Source organism: Lotus japonicus, chromosome 6 (genome assembly GCF_012489685.1).
Source record: "Lotus japonicus ecotype B-129 chromosome 6, LjGifu_v1.2".
NCBI classification, from domain to species: Eukaryota; Viridiplantae; Streptophyta; class Magnoliopsida; order Fabales; family Fabaceae; genus Lotus; species Lotus japonicus.
Window position 1 is genome coordinate 59,447,595 of NC_080046.1, and position 18,175 is coordinate 59,465,769.

General features: G+C 35.2%; 3 protein-coding genes across 3 annotated transcripts; all 3 read left to right on the forward strand.

The window, feature by feature from the left end:
- The first annotated feature begins 202 nt into the window (after window positions 1-202).
- LOC130725669 (F-box protein At3g56470-like) lies at window positions 203-823 on the forward strand. The gene has a single exon (XM_057576876.1). It carries the CDS (start codon window positions 203-205, stop codon window positions 821-823), a length of 621 nt encoding a protein of 206 aa, XP_057432859.1.
- A 3,878-nt stretch (window positions 824-4,701) lies between these two features.
- Window positions 4,702-10,819, forward strand: LOC130722089 (ferric reduction oxidase 7, chloroplastic-like). The gene is made up of 9 exons (XM_057572712.1): window positions 4,702-5,062; window positions 5,160-5,253; window positions 5,377-5,571; window positions 6,342-6,576; window positions 7,458-7,785; window positions 7,872-8,139; window positions 8,482-8,737; window positions 8,850-9,279; window positions 10,281-10,819. Exons 1-9 carry the CDS (start codon window positions 4,825-4,827, stop codon window positions 10,448-10,450), a joined length of 2,214 nt encoding a protein of 737 aa, XP_057428695.1. The 5' UTR covers window positions 4,702-4,824; the 3' UTR covers window positions 10,451-10,819.
- Window positions 10,820-14,077: 3,258 nt separating this feature from the next.
- On the forward strand, window positions 14,078-17,954 carry LOC130726224 (endoglucanase 25-like). Its single transcript, XM_057577458.1, has 6 exons — window positions 14,078-14,679; window positions 15,026-15,339; window positions 15,666-16,127; window positions 16,650-16,785; window positions 16,883-17,055; window positions 17,189-17,954. The coding sequence occupies exons 1-6, from the start codon at window positions 14,298-14,300 to the stop codon at window positions 17,588-17,590; spliced, it is 1,869 nt and encodes a 622-aa protein (XP_057433441.1). The 5' UTR covers window positions 14,078-14,297; the 3' UTR covers window positions 17,591-17,954.
- The last annotated feature ends 221 nt before the right edge of the window (window positions 17,955-18,175 follow it).

Sequence of the window (18,175 nt, forward strand, 5' to 3'; positions counted from 1 at the left end):
TTCACAAATCTAAGATTTATTCTCATTCAAATTAAATAGATCTCTAATATTTTTAGCCGATTGTTTAACCTATTTAAAAAATACTAAACCTATAAATAGACAACAAGTTCCATTCACATTGTACCAAAAAAAAAAAAGCTCTATTTACAGTCGGAGGCCCTGTGGTTGCCGGAGCTCTGTTCATCACCGTAGATTTTTTGCGATGAAAGCCGCCGGCGCGAAGAAGTTCTGTTCGTCAAAGTTCTGCATCAAGAAGGTACAAAAGAACAATGACCTTCCTTTGGATGTGCTTGGGATTATTTATAGAAAACTAGATTTAGGTGACCTCTTCAAATTTGCTGGAGTATGCAAGAGTTGGAGAATAACTCATAAACATTATTTGTCAAGTTTCATGGAAATTCAATCACCATTTATTGTTGAAATAACGTCAAAGGCTAAGAAAGTATGTTCTTTCTATAGCATACCTGATCTAATGATTTGTCGCTTGATGATGCCTTACTTTTCGGGATATTCCTATTGTGCATCTTCTAGTGGATATATGATATTGGCAGGTAAAAATACACTTTTACTGGTGAACCCATTTACAAGAAAGGAACAAGTGATCAGTACCTCTGCCATTAAAGATACATTTGATTCTTGGTCTTGTCGTGCCTTACTTGCTTTTGCCAAAGGTTCTGAGGAGTTTGTCATTGTAATTTCATCGTGCAGAGATTATGACCAACTATGGAGTTTGAACGTCTATCAATCTCGAAATTCGTGTTGGGTTGGTTATTCAATCGGGAGTGATCCATGGAAAGGTTGTAGACTTTGTAGTTCTGCATAATAATATATATGCTCTTACTGACAAGGGCGAGATAGGGGTACTTAGCCTGAATTCCGCAAGAGTAAAATTTATAGATTTAAAGAATACTCCCCATGTAACTTCCAGTCTTCCACAAAACATAGGTTGGTTACTTGTGATGGACAACTTTTAATGGTTGATTTTGTGCCTGCGAAAAGATTAAATGTATACAAGGTAGACTTCTCAACCATGGAACATGTGAAGTTAGAATCATTGGGTGACATTGCATTATTTTTTTCAGAACGCGATTGTTATGCATTGAGCAATCCAGGTAGATGGGGATATGACAACAACTCTTTGTATCACCTCTATAGATCTTCAATATGTCGAGTGTATTCATGGAATAATTTACTTAAAAAATGCATGGTGCCTGGTGACTTTGGAGCTCCAGTTCCTAAAGGAAAGTCAAAGCCATACTGGGTGGGTTGGTATTTTCAACATCTACATAACGAGGTAGATTATTCTGGGGTTGATTAATTAACTTACTTATCGAACACCATGGTGCTTGTCAACTTTTTGTTTTTCTTATATTTCTCTTTTATTTGCTAATTATTTGACTCAATTAGAAACATTGGTCATGTACAGTTGTTTTTCAATAAACATAAACTATGTGCATGTTTGTTTTGAACTTTGAGTCAATTTAAATATGATTTTACGTTTCTCAAATTAATAGAGAAGTTAAAATTTGTTATGTTAAGTTTACGTGAATCAGAGAAGTCAAATTTTGCCATGCGACATTCAATGTCAATCCACTATGAGTTCAACGAAAATACAAACACATACTTTAATAAATGGTCACACATCGCCACACTTATAGGAAACTTTTCGAATTAAAATTGAGATAAACAGTTAACTTTTTAAAAAATTGTATTTGTATTTGTATTATTGAATTTTACTTCAATTTTAATTTCAAACAAAGATAAATATATCGTCTTTCTCAAAATCCTATGAGAAAATGATTGATGCATTGTTAGTATAAACTTATGTGTACCCAAATGAATTAATTTTCGACACATTAGTAATTTATAGTTAACTATTTGATTTGACTCACAATATAAAACTGTTCAGATTGAGAATACATGAAAATTATTGTGTAACCTAACAAAGTCTAATGATTATTTCGCAATCCTAAGGAAAACAAGATAATAATTCAGTTATAAATCAAGCATTAAAAAGTAAAAATGTTCGAAAATGATAACAACTATCCAATCATAGTCTGTATGATAAACTTTGACTCTATAAAAATTGTCAAAAGTGTTGTACAGTTCAGTAACTGTACAGAATAGAATCAGCCTGCATGTAAAACATAATCAATGTATTAGATCATAAAAAGCAATGACATGCGACATGAATAGAATACACATAGGAACATGATAAACTTGTGAAGCCAAGGTAGATAGATACCAGGAAAACTTCATCTCCAGTTGCATATCTTCCTGCATGGTCTTTCAACTTTTTCAATTGCACTTTTGGCCCAAGATTGTGCTTCTTCAGGGCTAACTTTTTCCTTAATGTACTTCTGCAAATTGAAATACAGAATAGCAATAAACAAAGAACATGCATTCTCACATCTAGAAATGGTTACTTCATGGTTCACACAACAATATATTCACTTATACTTACCATTAAACATAGATTTTGAAAAGGCTGTATGGATGAATAAACAATGTTGGCAGCCTGTGGACCACATCATTAGAAAGAATCTACATGTTAGTGCCTGAGATATAGCTTTAGAGCTCCCCTCTCCCTACTCTTAGAGAAACAGATTAATTTTATGAAAGGAGAAAATGAAATATATCAATTACAATGTGAGGCATGAGTTTTTTTATTCCAATCTGGATATTCAATTGCTATGGCTGTAACATGGGATTTCTGTTCATATCAATGCCGATCCACGTTTGAATCAATGTGGAGAATTTTTGTTTCTCTGTTGATGTGTTGTGATATGGGTTGTCCCGTTTGCGTCAACTCAAACAGAAAATCAAACAGGCAACAGATTACTGGCTTACAAAAGGCCAATAGATATATGCCTTCTAATTGATTAACTCCTTAAGCAAGAATTGAATTTTTTTTAGAAACAACATCAGTCATACCTGGAAATTGATTGCTCTTTTATGAATATCATGAGGCACAAAATAATTTACATTTCCAATGGAAAGGAAAGTAAGAGAAAGCAGAGAATCACCATGACAATGTAAGAGAAAGGTCACAACTCACAAATAAGCACACAAAAGCATCACAAAGGGAGTCACTGATATGTTATTCTCAGCAAACACTCTATCACTCTTTTTTTTTTCATTTTAAATAACTGGCAATTCTGATTCATTACAAACATCAACATAAGAGCCATTAATAAAAAACAAACCAGGGTCATATTGTTCGCCTTTCGACAAATCAACTGCTTTGTACTCGTATGTTATTCCTGAATACAAACAAATAGCAAGCTCAGCAACATTCCAGCTTTAAGCAAATCAAATAAACTTTATTCGCACCTATATCACATGCATCAAACTATACACATATATATGACTAATTCCAATCAATGCTGTGAGAGACAGAGTAATGTGGTACCTTTTAAGTTGAGAGCAATTCGGACTCTGAAGGAACTTGAGCTATTCCAGTACGAATAAAGCTTCAGGTTGTTGTCAGCAACCCCTTCATCACCAGTTACAGTAGCATAATGAAGCAAACAAACAAGAATCATCATCAATCAATGTGCTATACAACACAAGCCAATTAGCTCATGGGCACTTAATCTGTTGGGCTTAAACACTGCAACGAATTGAATGGTGAGATTTATCATTCCTAACAAAAAAAAAACAATGATTCTTAATTAATATAGTTAATTTACTATAGTATAATGAAGATGAATTGAAAAGATAATGAATGGAAATCAGCTGAAATACAAATTGCAATTTTTCATAAAAACAAATGAGGGAATCAATGAGATAATCTACTTTTATTTCTTACGTCCAAAAGATAAATTGCACCCCCTGGGGTTCGACCTCTGAATCTTCCTCATCTTAACTCATGTGTCCGGCCCTAACTCTTACCACTTGAACTATCACGAGGGGATGAAATAATCAACTTTATTGTCGCATAAATATATTATTATGAGTAGAAAATGTAAAAAATATATAATAAGCAATAATCATTATTGATAAGAAAATACATTTAGTTAAACATTGTTGTATTTGTATGAGCAAGGAAAAAGAAAAGGCTTAGGATCGAACACCCAAGAAAGAAATATTGTCACCAAGCAACAAGTGGACCTCCTTCTCCAAAATGTCAATTTCTAGCTCTCACATTTCACATTCACATTACTATCTCCACTAACTTAGTATCTCTTCTCTAATTTATTTGTAGCCTTACACAAATGTAATGATATATCTTCCAATTTTTCTATAATACACATTTTTCTTTGTATACGAGTACGTGTCACTTTATTTGGTAGCAAAACGGTGTCCCTTAATCGGTGCAATCAATTAGTTACATGTCTTCTTCTCTATTTGCTAAAAAACAGTGTCCCTTAGTTGGAAATGTAAACCCTACGTCTCTCACTTTGTTCCTTTATTCTTAATGGTTCTTTAGCTTTATACACACGAAGACACAAATGGTCTATTTCCATTTCAAGTTTTGAACTAACGTGACATTTTTAATTTTGTAGCAGAAATGTACTAATGAATGAATGTGGTAATGTGCCATTCCAATTCACCACATGTTTATAGATATTCTCATGATTCATATTGTGTGGTTCTTTTATTCTCAGATGAAAATTCATTTTTGTGGTTCAAATTTCATCCAAACTTTATGTGATTCTGATATTTCTAACAACATATTTTCATGGTTCAACAGTGTTTGTCTTGTCTTACCCTTCCACCTGGTATTTCTAAGGGGCATTGTGCTTCTTCTTCATGTAGAAGCAGGTGTCACAGTGGTGGCATTGTAGGATATTCCCTCTACCTGTTTGAGGAAATTCTTCAATGGAGAAAAACTCTATTGATTATAGTCCTTTGCTTTCTCATCAAGGGGATGAAATTGCTGGGAAGGTGAAGGCATCATCTCCTCTTGTGTCAGCTACTAGATGGACTCTTAAGTCCTTGATTTGCTTGATCTTCACTGCATGGGCAGCTTTGATTTTTCTGATACCATCAGAACCTGGGCATGCCTTGTTTTCAAAATTGATCACTTTCACCCAGAACACTCCCTTTGGAGTCACAGGTTATCTTCTCTTCCTTTTTCTTGGTTTCTTGTTTTTTTTTTTTTTACTGTCACTGAGTGGAGTGAGTTCAAAGCTAACTTGTTTTGTATTCTGCAGGAAGCACTTTTATGATTCTCTGTGCTCCAGTTCTCATAATTGCCTTTCTTGCCATTGCCCACATAGCTATTTCTGGGGAGGATCATCTTCATCAGTATGTGATTTGATGTTTTGCACAAAGCCAGAATGTTTCTTACCTGGGCAATGAATTTCATCATGGTATTTTGCATTTTGATGTGTTTAGTACATTGTTTATGACTTTTGATTTTGATGGCAGGAAGAAGACTTCCAAATCTCCAAGATTTCGCCTATGGACATTTCCTGTGCTTATCAATGGACCTTTTGGGGTTGTTTCTGCTGCAGAATTAATTGGGATTGTCCTTTTTGCTGCCTATGTTATCTCGGCTATCTATGCTTATACTGTGCAGACCCTTGCAAGTATGCCTGATCAGTCATCTTTCAAAGCCAAAAGGTACAACATTCTAGAGCCATTTATTTACTTTCAAAAGTTTAATCTGTGATTTACTTTATTTTAGGCAGTATTTGTTTTCACTGAAAACTTTTTTGCTTTTTCTTATGCCATTTTTCCCTATTTTAATTTTGGATTTCTAGAAATCTATTGAGATTTTATAAAATATACAAAACATCTCAACTAAGTTCAGTGGCAGTGCTATTTATATTTGTAGATTAACAGGCCATGATGAGCAATTTCATGTGCCCAACACATGCTAAGTAGTAAGATTAAGATGTCACTGGATTGATAAAAAGTTTCAAGATGAACTTGGATGTTTACAATCTATTCAAGGTAACCACATGTTGATAGTGCCTGCTAGCCTGAGCCAACATCTCCTTCCACAGGCTAAAAAATATAAAATGTAACTTCGGACCCAAAAATTTGGGAAATTTGATTCTGTGCCCACTTATATATATTCTTTGTTTTAGCCATAGTGTAGTAAAATTTGTTGCTTAATCATTCGCTGTAAGCATGCACATGAGCAACTTGGCCTAGTTTGTTTTAAATCAGGGTTTTAGCATTGATTTATGTGTTGTCTATGCGTTGTCCACTCTTGCTCCAAATTGATTTTTTTTGCATGTTAATTAATTGTTTCTGACAACACTATTGAACATTATCGTCATGATCATGGAACAAGTATTCAGCATAGAACCTTTACTATGATTATGTAGTTTTAGACATGAATAAATATGAGAAGCTAATTTTTCTGGTTTACTCCAAAATTTCAGTATGTACATGTTGGATATTATGGGACTTCGATTGGGCTCCATTGGATTATATTGTTTGGCATTTTTATTTCTCCCAGTTTCAAGGGGATCTGTTCTTCTCCGCTACATAGATATCCCTTTTGAACATGCTACAAAATATCACGTGTGGCTGGGACACCTCACAATGGTGATTTTCACTCTCCATGGACTCTTCTATTGTATTGAATGGACGATGGACGGCCGCCTTCTGAAAGAAGTGAGTCCTCATTGTTTCTACTCATTTTTCTGCTGTGTTTGTGTGTGTCGGCAGGAATATGGATAGGAGTAATACTCTTGCAGAATAAATTAGGATATCCATGGTTGATTTTCACTCTAGCACACTCTTCTGTAATTTCCATTATTGACTTATTTGTGAAAACCTTACAAACCCATGCCTATTTGGTCCTAATGCAAAATTAGAAGAGTCAGATTAGTAGGGACAAAAATAAACTGTGGATTGAACTTCATAGTAACCATGAATGCAAATAATAAAATGAATTGTATGCACAGAACTTTCTATTGGTGCTATTTGCACTTAATATTAAGGTTTGGTTGACAAGTTAGTATTTGAAGTTATTGAATACAATATAGTTTCTTGAGTCTAGGAGCAGAAGTATATTACTTGCTATTGAACTCCTTTTACCTTCTTTTCTTCTTTTTGCCTGATGACTTTACAAGATGTCAACAATGTTATCCCATGTCCCTCTCTGGCAGTTGTTGATTAGTGGTGAAGTGACATCCTTTATTACTTTATGAACGATTTTCGTTTCTGGGATTAGTTTGAACTTATGACCTCTAAGGCTCTAACTACTAGCCCATCCGTACTTGTGGCTTGGTGAATGATTTTGGTTGGTCTCAACCCTCAAGTTCCTTGAATTTAGAATGAAGTTATGGTTTATGAACAATATATCCTAATTTTAATTTTTTGAACTCTTGATCTGGTCATCCAGCAAATGGGGGTTGTTCAAAGATGAATCTACTTTAACTTTCCTTTTACTTCAAATGTTAAGTTTTTAATGATAGCTCAGGTTCTTGCCCAAAAGTGGCTTAATCAAGCTAACTTTCGCTTCTCTGTACGTAATTTGGTCCCTTTTGCAGTTACTAGGATGGAAAGACATTGGTGTTGCCAATCTCCCTGGAGTTATCAGCCTTCTAGCTGGTTTGTTGATGTGGGTGACCTCTCTTCCTGGAGTGCGAAAGTGGAATTTTGAGTTGTTTTTCTACACCCACCAACTATATGTAGTCTTTGTTGTCTTTTTGGCTTTGCATGTTGGGGACTTCATTTTCACTATGTGTGCTGGGGGAATATTTATATTTTTGCTTGATCGGTTTCTGAGGTTCTTCCAATCACGAAGGACGGTTAATGTAATCTCATCCAGGTGCCTTCCATGTGGGACAGTGGAACTGGTTCTGTCAAAACCACAAAGTAAGTATACTTGTCATAGTATTTTATTGCAAATAATTTTGTTACAATTACCATATCAGTGACAATAAAATATTTTTGAAATGTAGATTTGAGATACAATGCATTAAGCTTTATTTTCCTTCAAGTCCGAGAATTATCATGGCTGCAGTGGCATCCATTCAGTGTTTCTTCTAGCCCTTTGGATGGAAAGCATCACCTTACTGTTCTCATAAAGGTTCTTGGCAAATGGACGGCGAGATTGAGAGACAGGATTACTGATGCTGATGCACAAAAAGATTTATCTGTTCAGCCTCATAAAGTATTAACAGCTTCTGTTGAAGGGCCATATGGGCATGAAGTACCATACCACTTGATGTAGGTGGCTATGTGCCCAATTTATTTTGATGATTCACATATAGTAGATGACAGAAACCTTGATGTTGTCCTTAATATGCATAGATTTTCTGACCACCATCCTCTCGTGGAAATTTCACATGACACTATCATGTTGAAATTGTGTCTATCTCTCTTCATATATGTAAAATAGTTGGGACCTTCTGAATATTCATGAAGAGAGATAGACACAACGTTTCACTTGACATTGTTATGTAACATTAGAGGATCATAATCCTAGACTTTCAAACCAAAGGAATTTTTAGCCAACTTTTGTTTTTGTACTTCAACTGATGAAACTATTTGTCCACTTGTTCTTGTTAGGTATGAAAATCTTGTACTAGTGGCTGGTGGTATTGGACTTTCACCCTTCCTTGCTATATTGAGCGATATTCTCCACCGTGTGAGGGAGGGAAAACCCTGTCGACCCCGAAATATCTTAGTTGTTTGGGCAGTGAAAAAATCAGACGAGCTTCCACTTCTTTCAACCATTGACATGGAAAAAATCTGTCCATTCTTTTCTGATAAAGTAAACATTGATGTGCATATTTACGTCACTAGAGAATCCGATCCTCCTTTGGTGAGTCTAGCTTTCTTTGTACAAATTTGCACCTTCTTCCATCACTGCTTTCTTATGATTTATCATTTATTTAGTTTTTGACTTAATTGCATTTGATTGTTATTATCTGCAGGAAGAGGGACACATTTACAAACCAATAAAACCATCCATGTGCCCTTTCCCAAGTGATTGTGGCATGTCTGTTTTGGTTGGCACAGGAGACAATTTTTGGTCTGGACTATATGTCATCTCATCTACCTTAGGCTTTTTGTTCTTGCTTAGTTTATTGTATATTTACTACATAAATCCATATGGCATATATAAATGGTGGTACAAAGGGCTACTATTTGTAGTCTGCATGGTTGCTAGTGTTGTTATCTTTGGTGGAACAGTGATTGGATTGTGGCATAATTGGGAAAAGCGAACTTCTCTGAGGGATAAGTCCAATAACACAAAGGTTGATAAAACTGAGCAGAATGGATCCGTTGCTCTTGAGGATCCAAGTCAAGACAATATTGCAAAGTCAACTGTCCTTCGTTATGGTTCCAGGCCAGACTTTAAAGGTATGTTTTCATTTAGTTTATTTTTTATTTTAAATCTAACATGAGAGGACTGTTGTGTGGTCCAGTGTATGTGTTTTTGTAAGTGCAATCAGATACACATATGTGCTTTACAGGTGTAAACTTGTTTTAAATCACTTACAATGAATGTGATTCTCCTTATGTGAAGTTATTTCTAAAAAAATCAATTAAGTTCATGTTTCTATCATCTTCTCTTTTCTCAGAATCAATTATGGTACCCAGAAGCTACTCACAATATAGCTTATCTCAAGAACTGATTTTTCCCTTAGAAGCAATTATAGAAGGATTTTCAAACATACACTTAAAGCATTTTTGGATCAGCTTACCCAGAAGCTTCTTCCCAAAATAGATTTTTCCCTTAGAATCAATTATAGAATGATTTAGAAACACGTCGGATGGGCTTACCCAGAATCTTCTTCCCAGAATTGACTTTGACGTTAGAATCAATTGTAAAAGATTTTCCAAACATTCTATTAATTGTTTTGTTGGAACTTAGAAAACCCATAATGGTCCTACATCTAAGAAGTGGGAATGTTTGTAGGTTCTTTTCTCTTTTTGGTAACGAGGGAGACCCTTATTGGGACCTCAAAGGGAACTTGGGAAATGACATGCAGGGCAGCAGGGGGATTGAACTTCCCCACCTACCATGTGAGCTAAGGCTCCACATCTATGCTATTCTCTTTCTTTATTTCCAGTGAGAGATATTTTGTCCCCATATGTTACATGATAGATATGAAGCTAATAACTGATATAAACATTCCAACTATGACATTTGAAGGTTGTCTAATTCCACTAGTACAACTGTACAAGTATAACACAGATGTTACCTTGTTCCAAGTCCTACCCCCACTCCCATCTCCCTTTTCTCTCTTTTATTGTTTCTTCACATTACCTAGATGCTCAGGCTTAACATCTTAATCTTACCAAAATGGTGCATTTTCTCCAGATTTTAGAGGTTACTAACATGGATATATATATTGCAGAAATTTTTGAAGCAATGTCAGAGAAATGGGGCAATGTTGATGTGGGTGTTTTAGTTTGTGGCCCTCCAACTCTTCAATCAAGTGTTGCCCAAGAAATCAGGTCACACAGTTTGACTAGAAAACCCCATTTTCCCATCTTCCATTTCAACAGTCATAGCTTTGATCTCTAGCTCCCTAATGGGAAGATGGAAGGCATGGATTTACCAATGAAGAAGAATACGTACTGTATATAGCAGCAATCCAGTTCTGCAATCCTTTGCAGGATAAAGTACTCTAGTACTTAGAACTTAGAAAGTTTCTAAAAGGAAACCTAAGTGTGATGATATGTTACTCCTTTTATGTTAATATATTGTCGCTAGAGACATATTATGTGCAATTTCAGCTTCAGTGTTGCATATACTTGTTTTTCTTTCTTCTTTCTCTGTCTCATTTTTTAGCTGTCTTGTTGACAATGTCATATCTCAGTTTTCTTTCTCTCCTTGTATATCTCATATCAAGTGTAAATGAGAATCATATCATAAATAAGTCATGGTTAATCATATTTTACTTGTAGTTAATTATGGAAGGTCAATGAGTAATAGTGACTTGTTAAATTTTAGTTAACTTGACCCATATGATTATATGAACAGTGAAGACTGAAGACTATTTACATGTAATTCAATTTTTTTACCAATGCCAATATTTTGTAGAAAAATCTTCACAGGCAGCAGATCACATTGTTGTTAAGTGGCAGAAGGAAAATGTAAGTGTTTAAAACTTTAACAAAACAAACTATATTTAGACAATAAATAAAATATTGTATCAAATAAAAAAGATGTATACATTCCTTAAAAAAAATGTATACATATATTGAGGTGAAAATACTATTCCTTATACTGTATATTGTACAACACTACTACTTGACACAGTGACACTTGTCTGCATTGCTTCATTATTGCGTAGAAGACAAGCATATTCTGCTTTTTTAGTTTTATTTTATGTTGAACTTCTAGAACCGGATTCAGTGATACTCCACCTTGGTTAACGGGTGTGGGTGAGCTATCCTAACTTCTCAACACTTGGGTTTGATATGGACATATGGTTATCAATAGACATTATTGGATTTCTCTGATGATTAACCTGGCAAACAAAACTTACAGTTACGAATTGGACTAAAAGGAAATCTATATGTCACCTTTATGGTGTTAAGTATCACATTTAAAATCTAAACATGCAAATTGATATTAGACTGCTAAGAATATACCGAAATGAAATTTTTTAGAATATTTGAGGTTATTCTAGCTTAAGAAGAGATCTTGACATTGAGCCTATTTGAATGCATTTACGTTAAATATATGGTAGGAAAATTTTCGCATATAGTAATTATACCCAGCTCAAAATCAATAGAGATATACTCGTTATGTAATTTTATTTTATTTTTACAAATCTCATATCATTTTGACATAATTAATCTCCTAAAATAGTTTATTTCTTATTTGGCCCACCCCAATATTACTAACTAAAGAAAGAGATGGAAAAAAATGTGAAAATGAACTACCATGTGTATGAATGTGATACATACAGGAACAGGTAAGATAACCATAGTGAGTTTTAGACAAACGTCAGAGAGAGATAGGGAAATGTAAATAAGTGGATGATAATATCTTTGAGTGTCGGCAATCCTTTGGTTGACAACTAAAGCTTAATTGTCATGGATGGTTCCTTTATAAAGCTTTAAGAATAAAAGAAATGCCATATTCCTCCACCATGTATGTTAAATACAAATATTTGTTTGTTCTTTATTGGGATTGGGATAACAAACATTATACTCCTCCGTTCCAAAACTATTGTAGTTTTAGTTTTTTTGTTTTGTTCCAAAACCATTGTTGTTTTATATTTCAAAGCACTTTATCTCATTCTCTTTCATTCATGCCTTCATTTAATATTGTATCTCCCAAGTACCACATCTTATTTCCACCAATCACAATTCTTACAAATTAGTTAACCAATGATTTTCATTCTCTCACTTTCATATAACTCATATTAAATAAGGGTGTTTCAGTCAAATTATAACATCAATTAATGAACTCTTAAACTTAGTGAAAAAACTAAAGCTACAATAGTTTTGGAACGGAGGGAGTATTATTTTACAAAATTGAAAATTCAATAGATGCAACACATTCCCTTAGCCTTAGGAACAGTGCCACAATTTTAATTAATATCAATAATGGTTAGTTGGAATAGATTCATCTAGCAACCGTTTGAAGGCTGAGCTGCAAGTGCCATAAGAAAAAGTAATTGCCAAGTAACCTATTGGTAAAAATAATTCTTTTATACCAAAAATGGAGGAGACATGTATTATTATATTAAATGAATTCAATTTGTATATACTCATCGCATCTTTACATTTTTGTATGAATATAGTTGATATATAGTGGAAAAGGTTTTAGACATCTACTTATATCCTTTTAATAATTTTTAAGTTTAATTTATTTATATTATGATAAGATGGTACCAACGATTACAATAGTAAGAAATGGTTGTTTGAGTCACCAGGTCAAAATTACGATAACAATTTAGCATATTAAATAATATGATACGATGGTGAATTATAATTGAATAATAGTAAAAAGCTATTTTACACTATATATGATTATTTTTATTACTATTTTTATTTTAACTTAATAAAATTCAGTTTATTTATATAATTATTTTTCATAATAAATTGATAATGATAACATGAAGAATTTTACTATTATTATTGGTGGGGAAGAGAAGGGGTGTTGGGCTTCAGACAGTCTGTCGCTGTCGATTTGTGGGCTGGTGAGTATTGTCTTCAACCTAATTAATATAATTTTTCTGAAGCAAAATATTAAAATAAAAAAGCCTGAAAAAGAAAAAGATAAATATATGAAAGCAAAATCCCAACCCACATGACTTGAGTATTAAACAATGATTTTATTTATTATTGCTCCAGAAATGCCAAGGAAGCACCGTCACTACCGTCCAACAAAAATGTCCAAAAACATTTGTCTTGCAAGTTGTAAACCAAAAACACTCTAATCCAACTAATCAAAGAAACCACTTGATTCAGTCAAATATTATATAATACCCTACAAATTTATTACTACCCCTCACCCACGGATTATATAAATAAAATTTATGATTGATTCAGTGATACTACATGTTTAATCGAGTTTAAATATTAGCATAAATGAAGATAATCTCACACTATAGTTAATATGCATGTTCTCAAATTGGACAAAAGTGTCTCCAATAAATGATACATGTTGTGTGAATATACATGGAAAATAATTGATGATCTATTTAGTTGCTTTTAAAAGTCCTCCTAAAATCATTTTTTTCCTTATAAAAATTATACTTACTAGTTTTCCTTTTCATAATTACTTCTCACCTAAACATGAAAAATCTATCATCTATATTTCTAACCATTCATTAAGGTAAGATATCATCTATATATAAAAAATGCTTTATTAGTTAAATTAATTACACTTCAATAATTTCCAAATCAAACCAGATTATATTAACTTAGTTAGTAAAAACACACCATTTTTCCTTGTAAGGTTATATATTCAATTTGTATCGCGTATGTAAAGGTTGTATTGATCAACAATCTATAAGTATCTTTATAAGCGACTTATAATCATGAAGACATGTCTTGTTCGGAGCGACAGAGTAAATCTCTACATCAAGACATTAGTTTGGTGAAAAAAAACTTGATTAGTGTAGTGTGAACCTTAGATGGAAAAATGAAAATTAAGAAAAAAGTTATATAAAAAGAATGAAATGAGACAGCTAGAAACCAGCAAGCAAGCTCAATGAACTCTTCATAGCTTGAGCTCATCCACAGTTCATTCACTCACTCTCCTAGAGAGAGAAACAATCCAACATTCCTAGAGAGAGAAACAGAGAATCCTTATTCTCATCAAACAAACACTCTCTGTGAATCTCTGATCCTCATTTCCTTCGTTTGTTTGTGTCGGTGGCATCGTTTTGATCTGATCTGAAGCGAAGAAGATGAGTATGTACGGTAGGGATCCGTGGGGTGGCCCATTGGAGATCAACGCCACGGACTCCGCCACCGACGAAGATCGGAGCCGGAATCTCCAGGACCTCGACAGGGCAGCGCTGTCGCGTCCACTCGATGAAACGCAGCAGAGCTGGCTTCTGGGTCCAACCGAGCAGAAGAAGAAGAAGAAGTATGTTGATCTGGGTTGCATCATCGTCAGCCGTCAGATCTTCGTCTGGACCGTCGGCGCCCTCCTCGTCTCCGCCGTCATCGCCGGATTCATTACTCTCATCGTCAAAACTGTCCCTCGCCACCATCACAAGCACCCTCCTCCGGATAACTACACACTTGCTCTTCATAAGGCTCTCATGTTCTTCAATGCGCAGAAATGTAAAGTTTTACTCATTCCCCGTCACCCCTTTTAGTCCATAGTTTCTATTTTTGAAATCAATTATGGGTAGAAGCTTGTTTGGAATTGATTCGTAGAAGAAGCTTTTGGATGTCAGAATTGATTATAAGGTGATCCAAACATTATAGCTTATGGGTAGAAGCATGTTTGGAAAGCCTTCTATAATTGATTCTGAAGCCACAATCAAAATCAATTCTTAGAAGAAGTTTTTTGATATCAGAATTGATTATAAGCTGATCCAAACATTCTAGCTTTTGGGTGTTAGAATTGATTAATTTCTATTATAGAAAGTGTTTTTGTTTCTCACTTGGTTTGTGTTTTTTGCAGCTGGGAAACTTCCCAAGCATAACAATGTTTCATGGAGGGGGACTTCTGGGATGCAAGATGGGAAGGGTGATGGTGTCTCCCCTACAATCAAGGATCTGGTGGGTGGATATTATGATGCTGGGGATGCGATCAAGTTCAACTTCCCTGCTTCTTTTGCCATCACTATGTTGAGCTGGAGTGTCATTGAGTACAGTGGCAAGTATGAAGCTGCTGGGGAGCTTAATCATGTCAAGGATATCATCAAATGGGGCACTGATTACTTTCTCAAGACCTTCAACAATTCTGCTGATACCATTTCCACCATTGCTGCACAGGTGAAGCATCTTGATTTGTGTTTCTTTGTTGACTCTCTACTTGTGTTTGTTTATTTCTGACTATTTGGATAGATCGTTTCATCATGTTGCGGATTTAGTCAATTTGAATTTACCATGTTGATGTGCTGGAATTCTTTGTGGTATAACATGGAGTGTGGTCTGCTCATGTGTGTTTACTTTTCTATTTTGATAGATCGTTTCATCATGCTTCATAAAAAGAGAGAATTTTGTGAATTTGCCCTGTTGATGTACTAGATGAAATCTTTGTGTTGTAACTGGAGTTTGGATCTGATGTGTGGTGTGGCTTTTGGGCCTTTTTTTGACAGGTTGGGTCAGGAGACACCTCTGGGGGAAGTACAACTCCAAATGACCACTACTGCTGGATGCGCCCTGAGGACATGGACTATGATAGACCCGTGACTGAATGTCACAGCTGTTCAGATCTTGCTGCAGAGATGGCTGCTGCCTTGGCTGCTGCATCCATTGTTTTCAAAGACAACAAAGCCTATTCCAAGAAACTTGTTCATGGTGCCACCACCCTTTTTACGTTCTCCAGGGCTCAGAGAGGCAGATACAGTGCAGGTAATTCTGAGGCTTCCACATTTTACAATTCTACTGGCTACTGGGACGAGTTTGTCTGGGGTGGTGCTTGGATGTACTTTGCAACTGGAAATAACTCGTACCTTAAGCTTGCTACTACTCCTGGCTTGGCCAAGCATGCCGGTGCCTTCTGGGGAGGCCCTGATTACGGGGTATTGAGCTGGGATAACAAGCTTGCTGGTGCTCAGGTAATTTTGTAAAGATATCTTTGAAAAGAACACTGTCCTTTAGCAGCAAACTTGTGTTTTTAATTTAGGATTCCTGGTAAATGCATATACTATTTTGTTGAATTGACCAAACGTAAGTCATCATATGATTAATCAACTATACTGTCCTGAACATTTTTGACGATTTGCTTGGTTAGTTCTTCCTGGTTTGAAAATGTTTTTGCTTAAAATCCTTACCATTTTCACTCTCTCAAGTTCAACTTATCCCTATTCTGGTTTTAGTCTGACTGATTTTTGGATAATATTTTCCTTTGTATGTGTTACAATTTCTGCTTGCCATGTTTTTCTTACTTTAGGCAATTATCTTGTCCCTAATCATGGACTAATCGATGCATATAATTGTATGTCTATGATACTTTTTCTCCTCTTTTAAGTTATCTCTTTCCCGACCTTCCCAGGATATTCTCATCTCTCCGCAGGTCATAGCAATTTTAGCAAAAAAAAGCGGTTTACTAACTTTTTATCTTGACATCTGGAATGTAGGTTCTTCTTAGTCGTTTGAGGTTGTTCTTGAGTCCTGGGTATCCATATGAGGAAATTTTATCGGCCTTTCACAATCAGACCAGCATAATCATGTGCTCTTACCTACCAGTTTTCACCAGCTTTAATAGAACCAAAGGTAAACAATTCATACTTCAAACCTTCTCACTTGGCATCAGATTTCGTGAATTTCCAGTTTCTATTCTGATCCTAATGTTTGTATTTTAATCTCCCAGGAGGCTTGATTCAATTAAATCATGGTAGGCCTCAGCCTCTCCAATATGTTGTCAATGCTGCCTTTCTGGCTACCCTATACAGTGATTATCTTGATGCTTCTGATACACCTGGATGGTATTGTGGACCTAATTTCTTTTCAACTGAGAAACTCCGAGAATTTGCCAGGACTCAGGTGTGTGATATTCTGTTTGTTTAATGATATATATATATATATATTACGGAGAATCCAATTCTTCCTCACATTACTGAAATTACTGAGTGTGGTGTCTGGGCTAATTTTTCTCTTCCCTTTCGTAATTTTGCAGATTGATTACATCCTTGGCAAGAATCCTCGGAAAATGAGCTATATCGTTGGTTTTGGTAATCATTATCCGAAACATGTCCACCATAGAGGTGCATCCATACCGAAGAACAAGGTTAAGTACAGCTGCAAAGGTGGATGGAAATGGAGGGACACATCAAAGCCAAACCCAAATACACTTGTTGGTGCCATGGTTGCTGGTCCTGACAAACATGATGGTTTCCACGATGTTCGTATGAACTACAATTACACGGAGCCAACGATTGCTGGAAATGCTGGTTTAGTAGCAGCACTAGTTGCATTGTCTGGTGACAAAAGCATACCGATTGACAAAAATACCCTTTTCTCAGCTGTCCCTCCAATGTTTCCAACACCGCCACCACCTCCAGCACCATGGAAACCATAAAGTGTCACGCCATTTGTTATCCTTTTCCAGCAAGTACCCCAAATGACTTGAGTGCACTGATATCTTCTGTTAATTTGTATCAACCGGAAGATCAAGGTAATTTTGAAGACAAGGCCACGGAGGAAATAGAAGTACTGGAGCTTGGCCTAGTGAATCTAGTTGGCTCGGCTATTGGCAACTCAAGATTAGCATTTAGGACTTGATAAAGTGGTACTTGAGAGTGTCTCCTTGCTTAATTTTTTTTTTTTGTGATATACGTAGTATATATGTATCAAAATCAAATCTTGTATTCTTTAAACATGAAACCTGAACAGCTTGTAATTGTTTGACAATTTTATCTAATGTCGTTACAGTTTTACTCTTACCTTTCATTCTACCTATATTTTTTAAGCCTGGGTTATCTCCTTTCTGCATTCGAATTGTAAGATAGCCAACGTATCAATGCATGCACAAGAATAGTTCTAGCTGCTACAATTCATCCTCTTTATTTTGCTTGTAGCTGCCATAAATAACGTCAGCATGTTTTACGTGTATGTAAATTTGAACACTAGAAGGACACGCCACTCATATGACAACACCTTGCGT

Excerpts from the sequence above, each read along its gene's own strand:
- LOC130725669 (XM_057576876.1), top strand. The coding sequence starts at position 203 with ATGAAAGCCGCCGGCGCGAAGAAGTTCTGTTCGTCAAAGTTCTGCATC.
- LOC130722089 (XM_057572712.1), top strand. The coding sequence starts at position 4,825 with ATGGAGAAAAACTCTATTGATTATAGTCCTTTGCTTTCTCATCAAGGG. Across the intron at positions 5,063-5,159 it reads CACTCCCTTTGGAGTCACAG|GAAGCACTTTTATGATTCTC; the intron begins GTTATCTTCTCT and ends TGTATTCTGCAG. Across the intron at positions 8,140-8,481 it reads GAAGTACCATACCACTTGAT|GTATGAAAATCTTGTACTAG; the intron begins GTAGGTGGCTAT and ends TGTTCTTGTTAG.
- LOC130726224 (XM_057577458.1), top strand. The coding sequence starts at position 14,298 with ATGAGTATGTACGGTAGGGATCCGTGGGGTGGCCCATTGGAGATCAAC. Across the intron at positions 14,680-15,025 it reads GTTCTTCAATGCGCAGAAAT|CTGGGAAACTTCCCAAGCAT; the intron begins GTAAAGTTTTAC and ends TGTTTTTTGCAG. Across the intron at positions 17,056-17,188 it reads GAGAATTTGCCAGGACTCAG|ATTGATTACATCCTTGGCAA; the intron begins GTGTGTGATATT and ends GTAATTTTGCAG.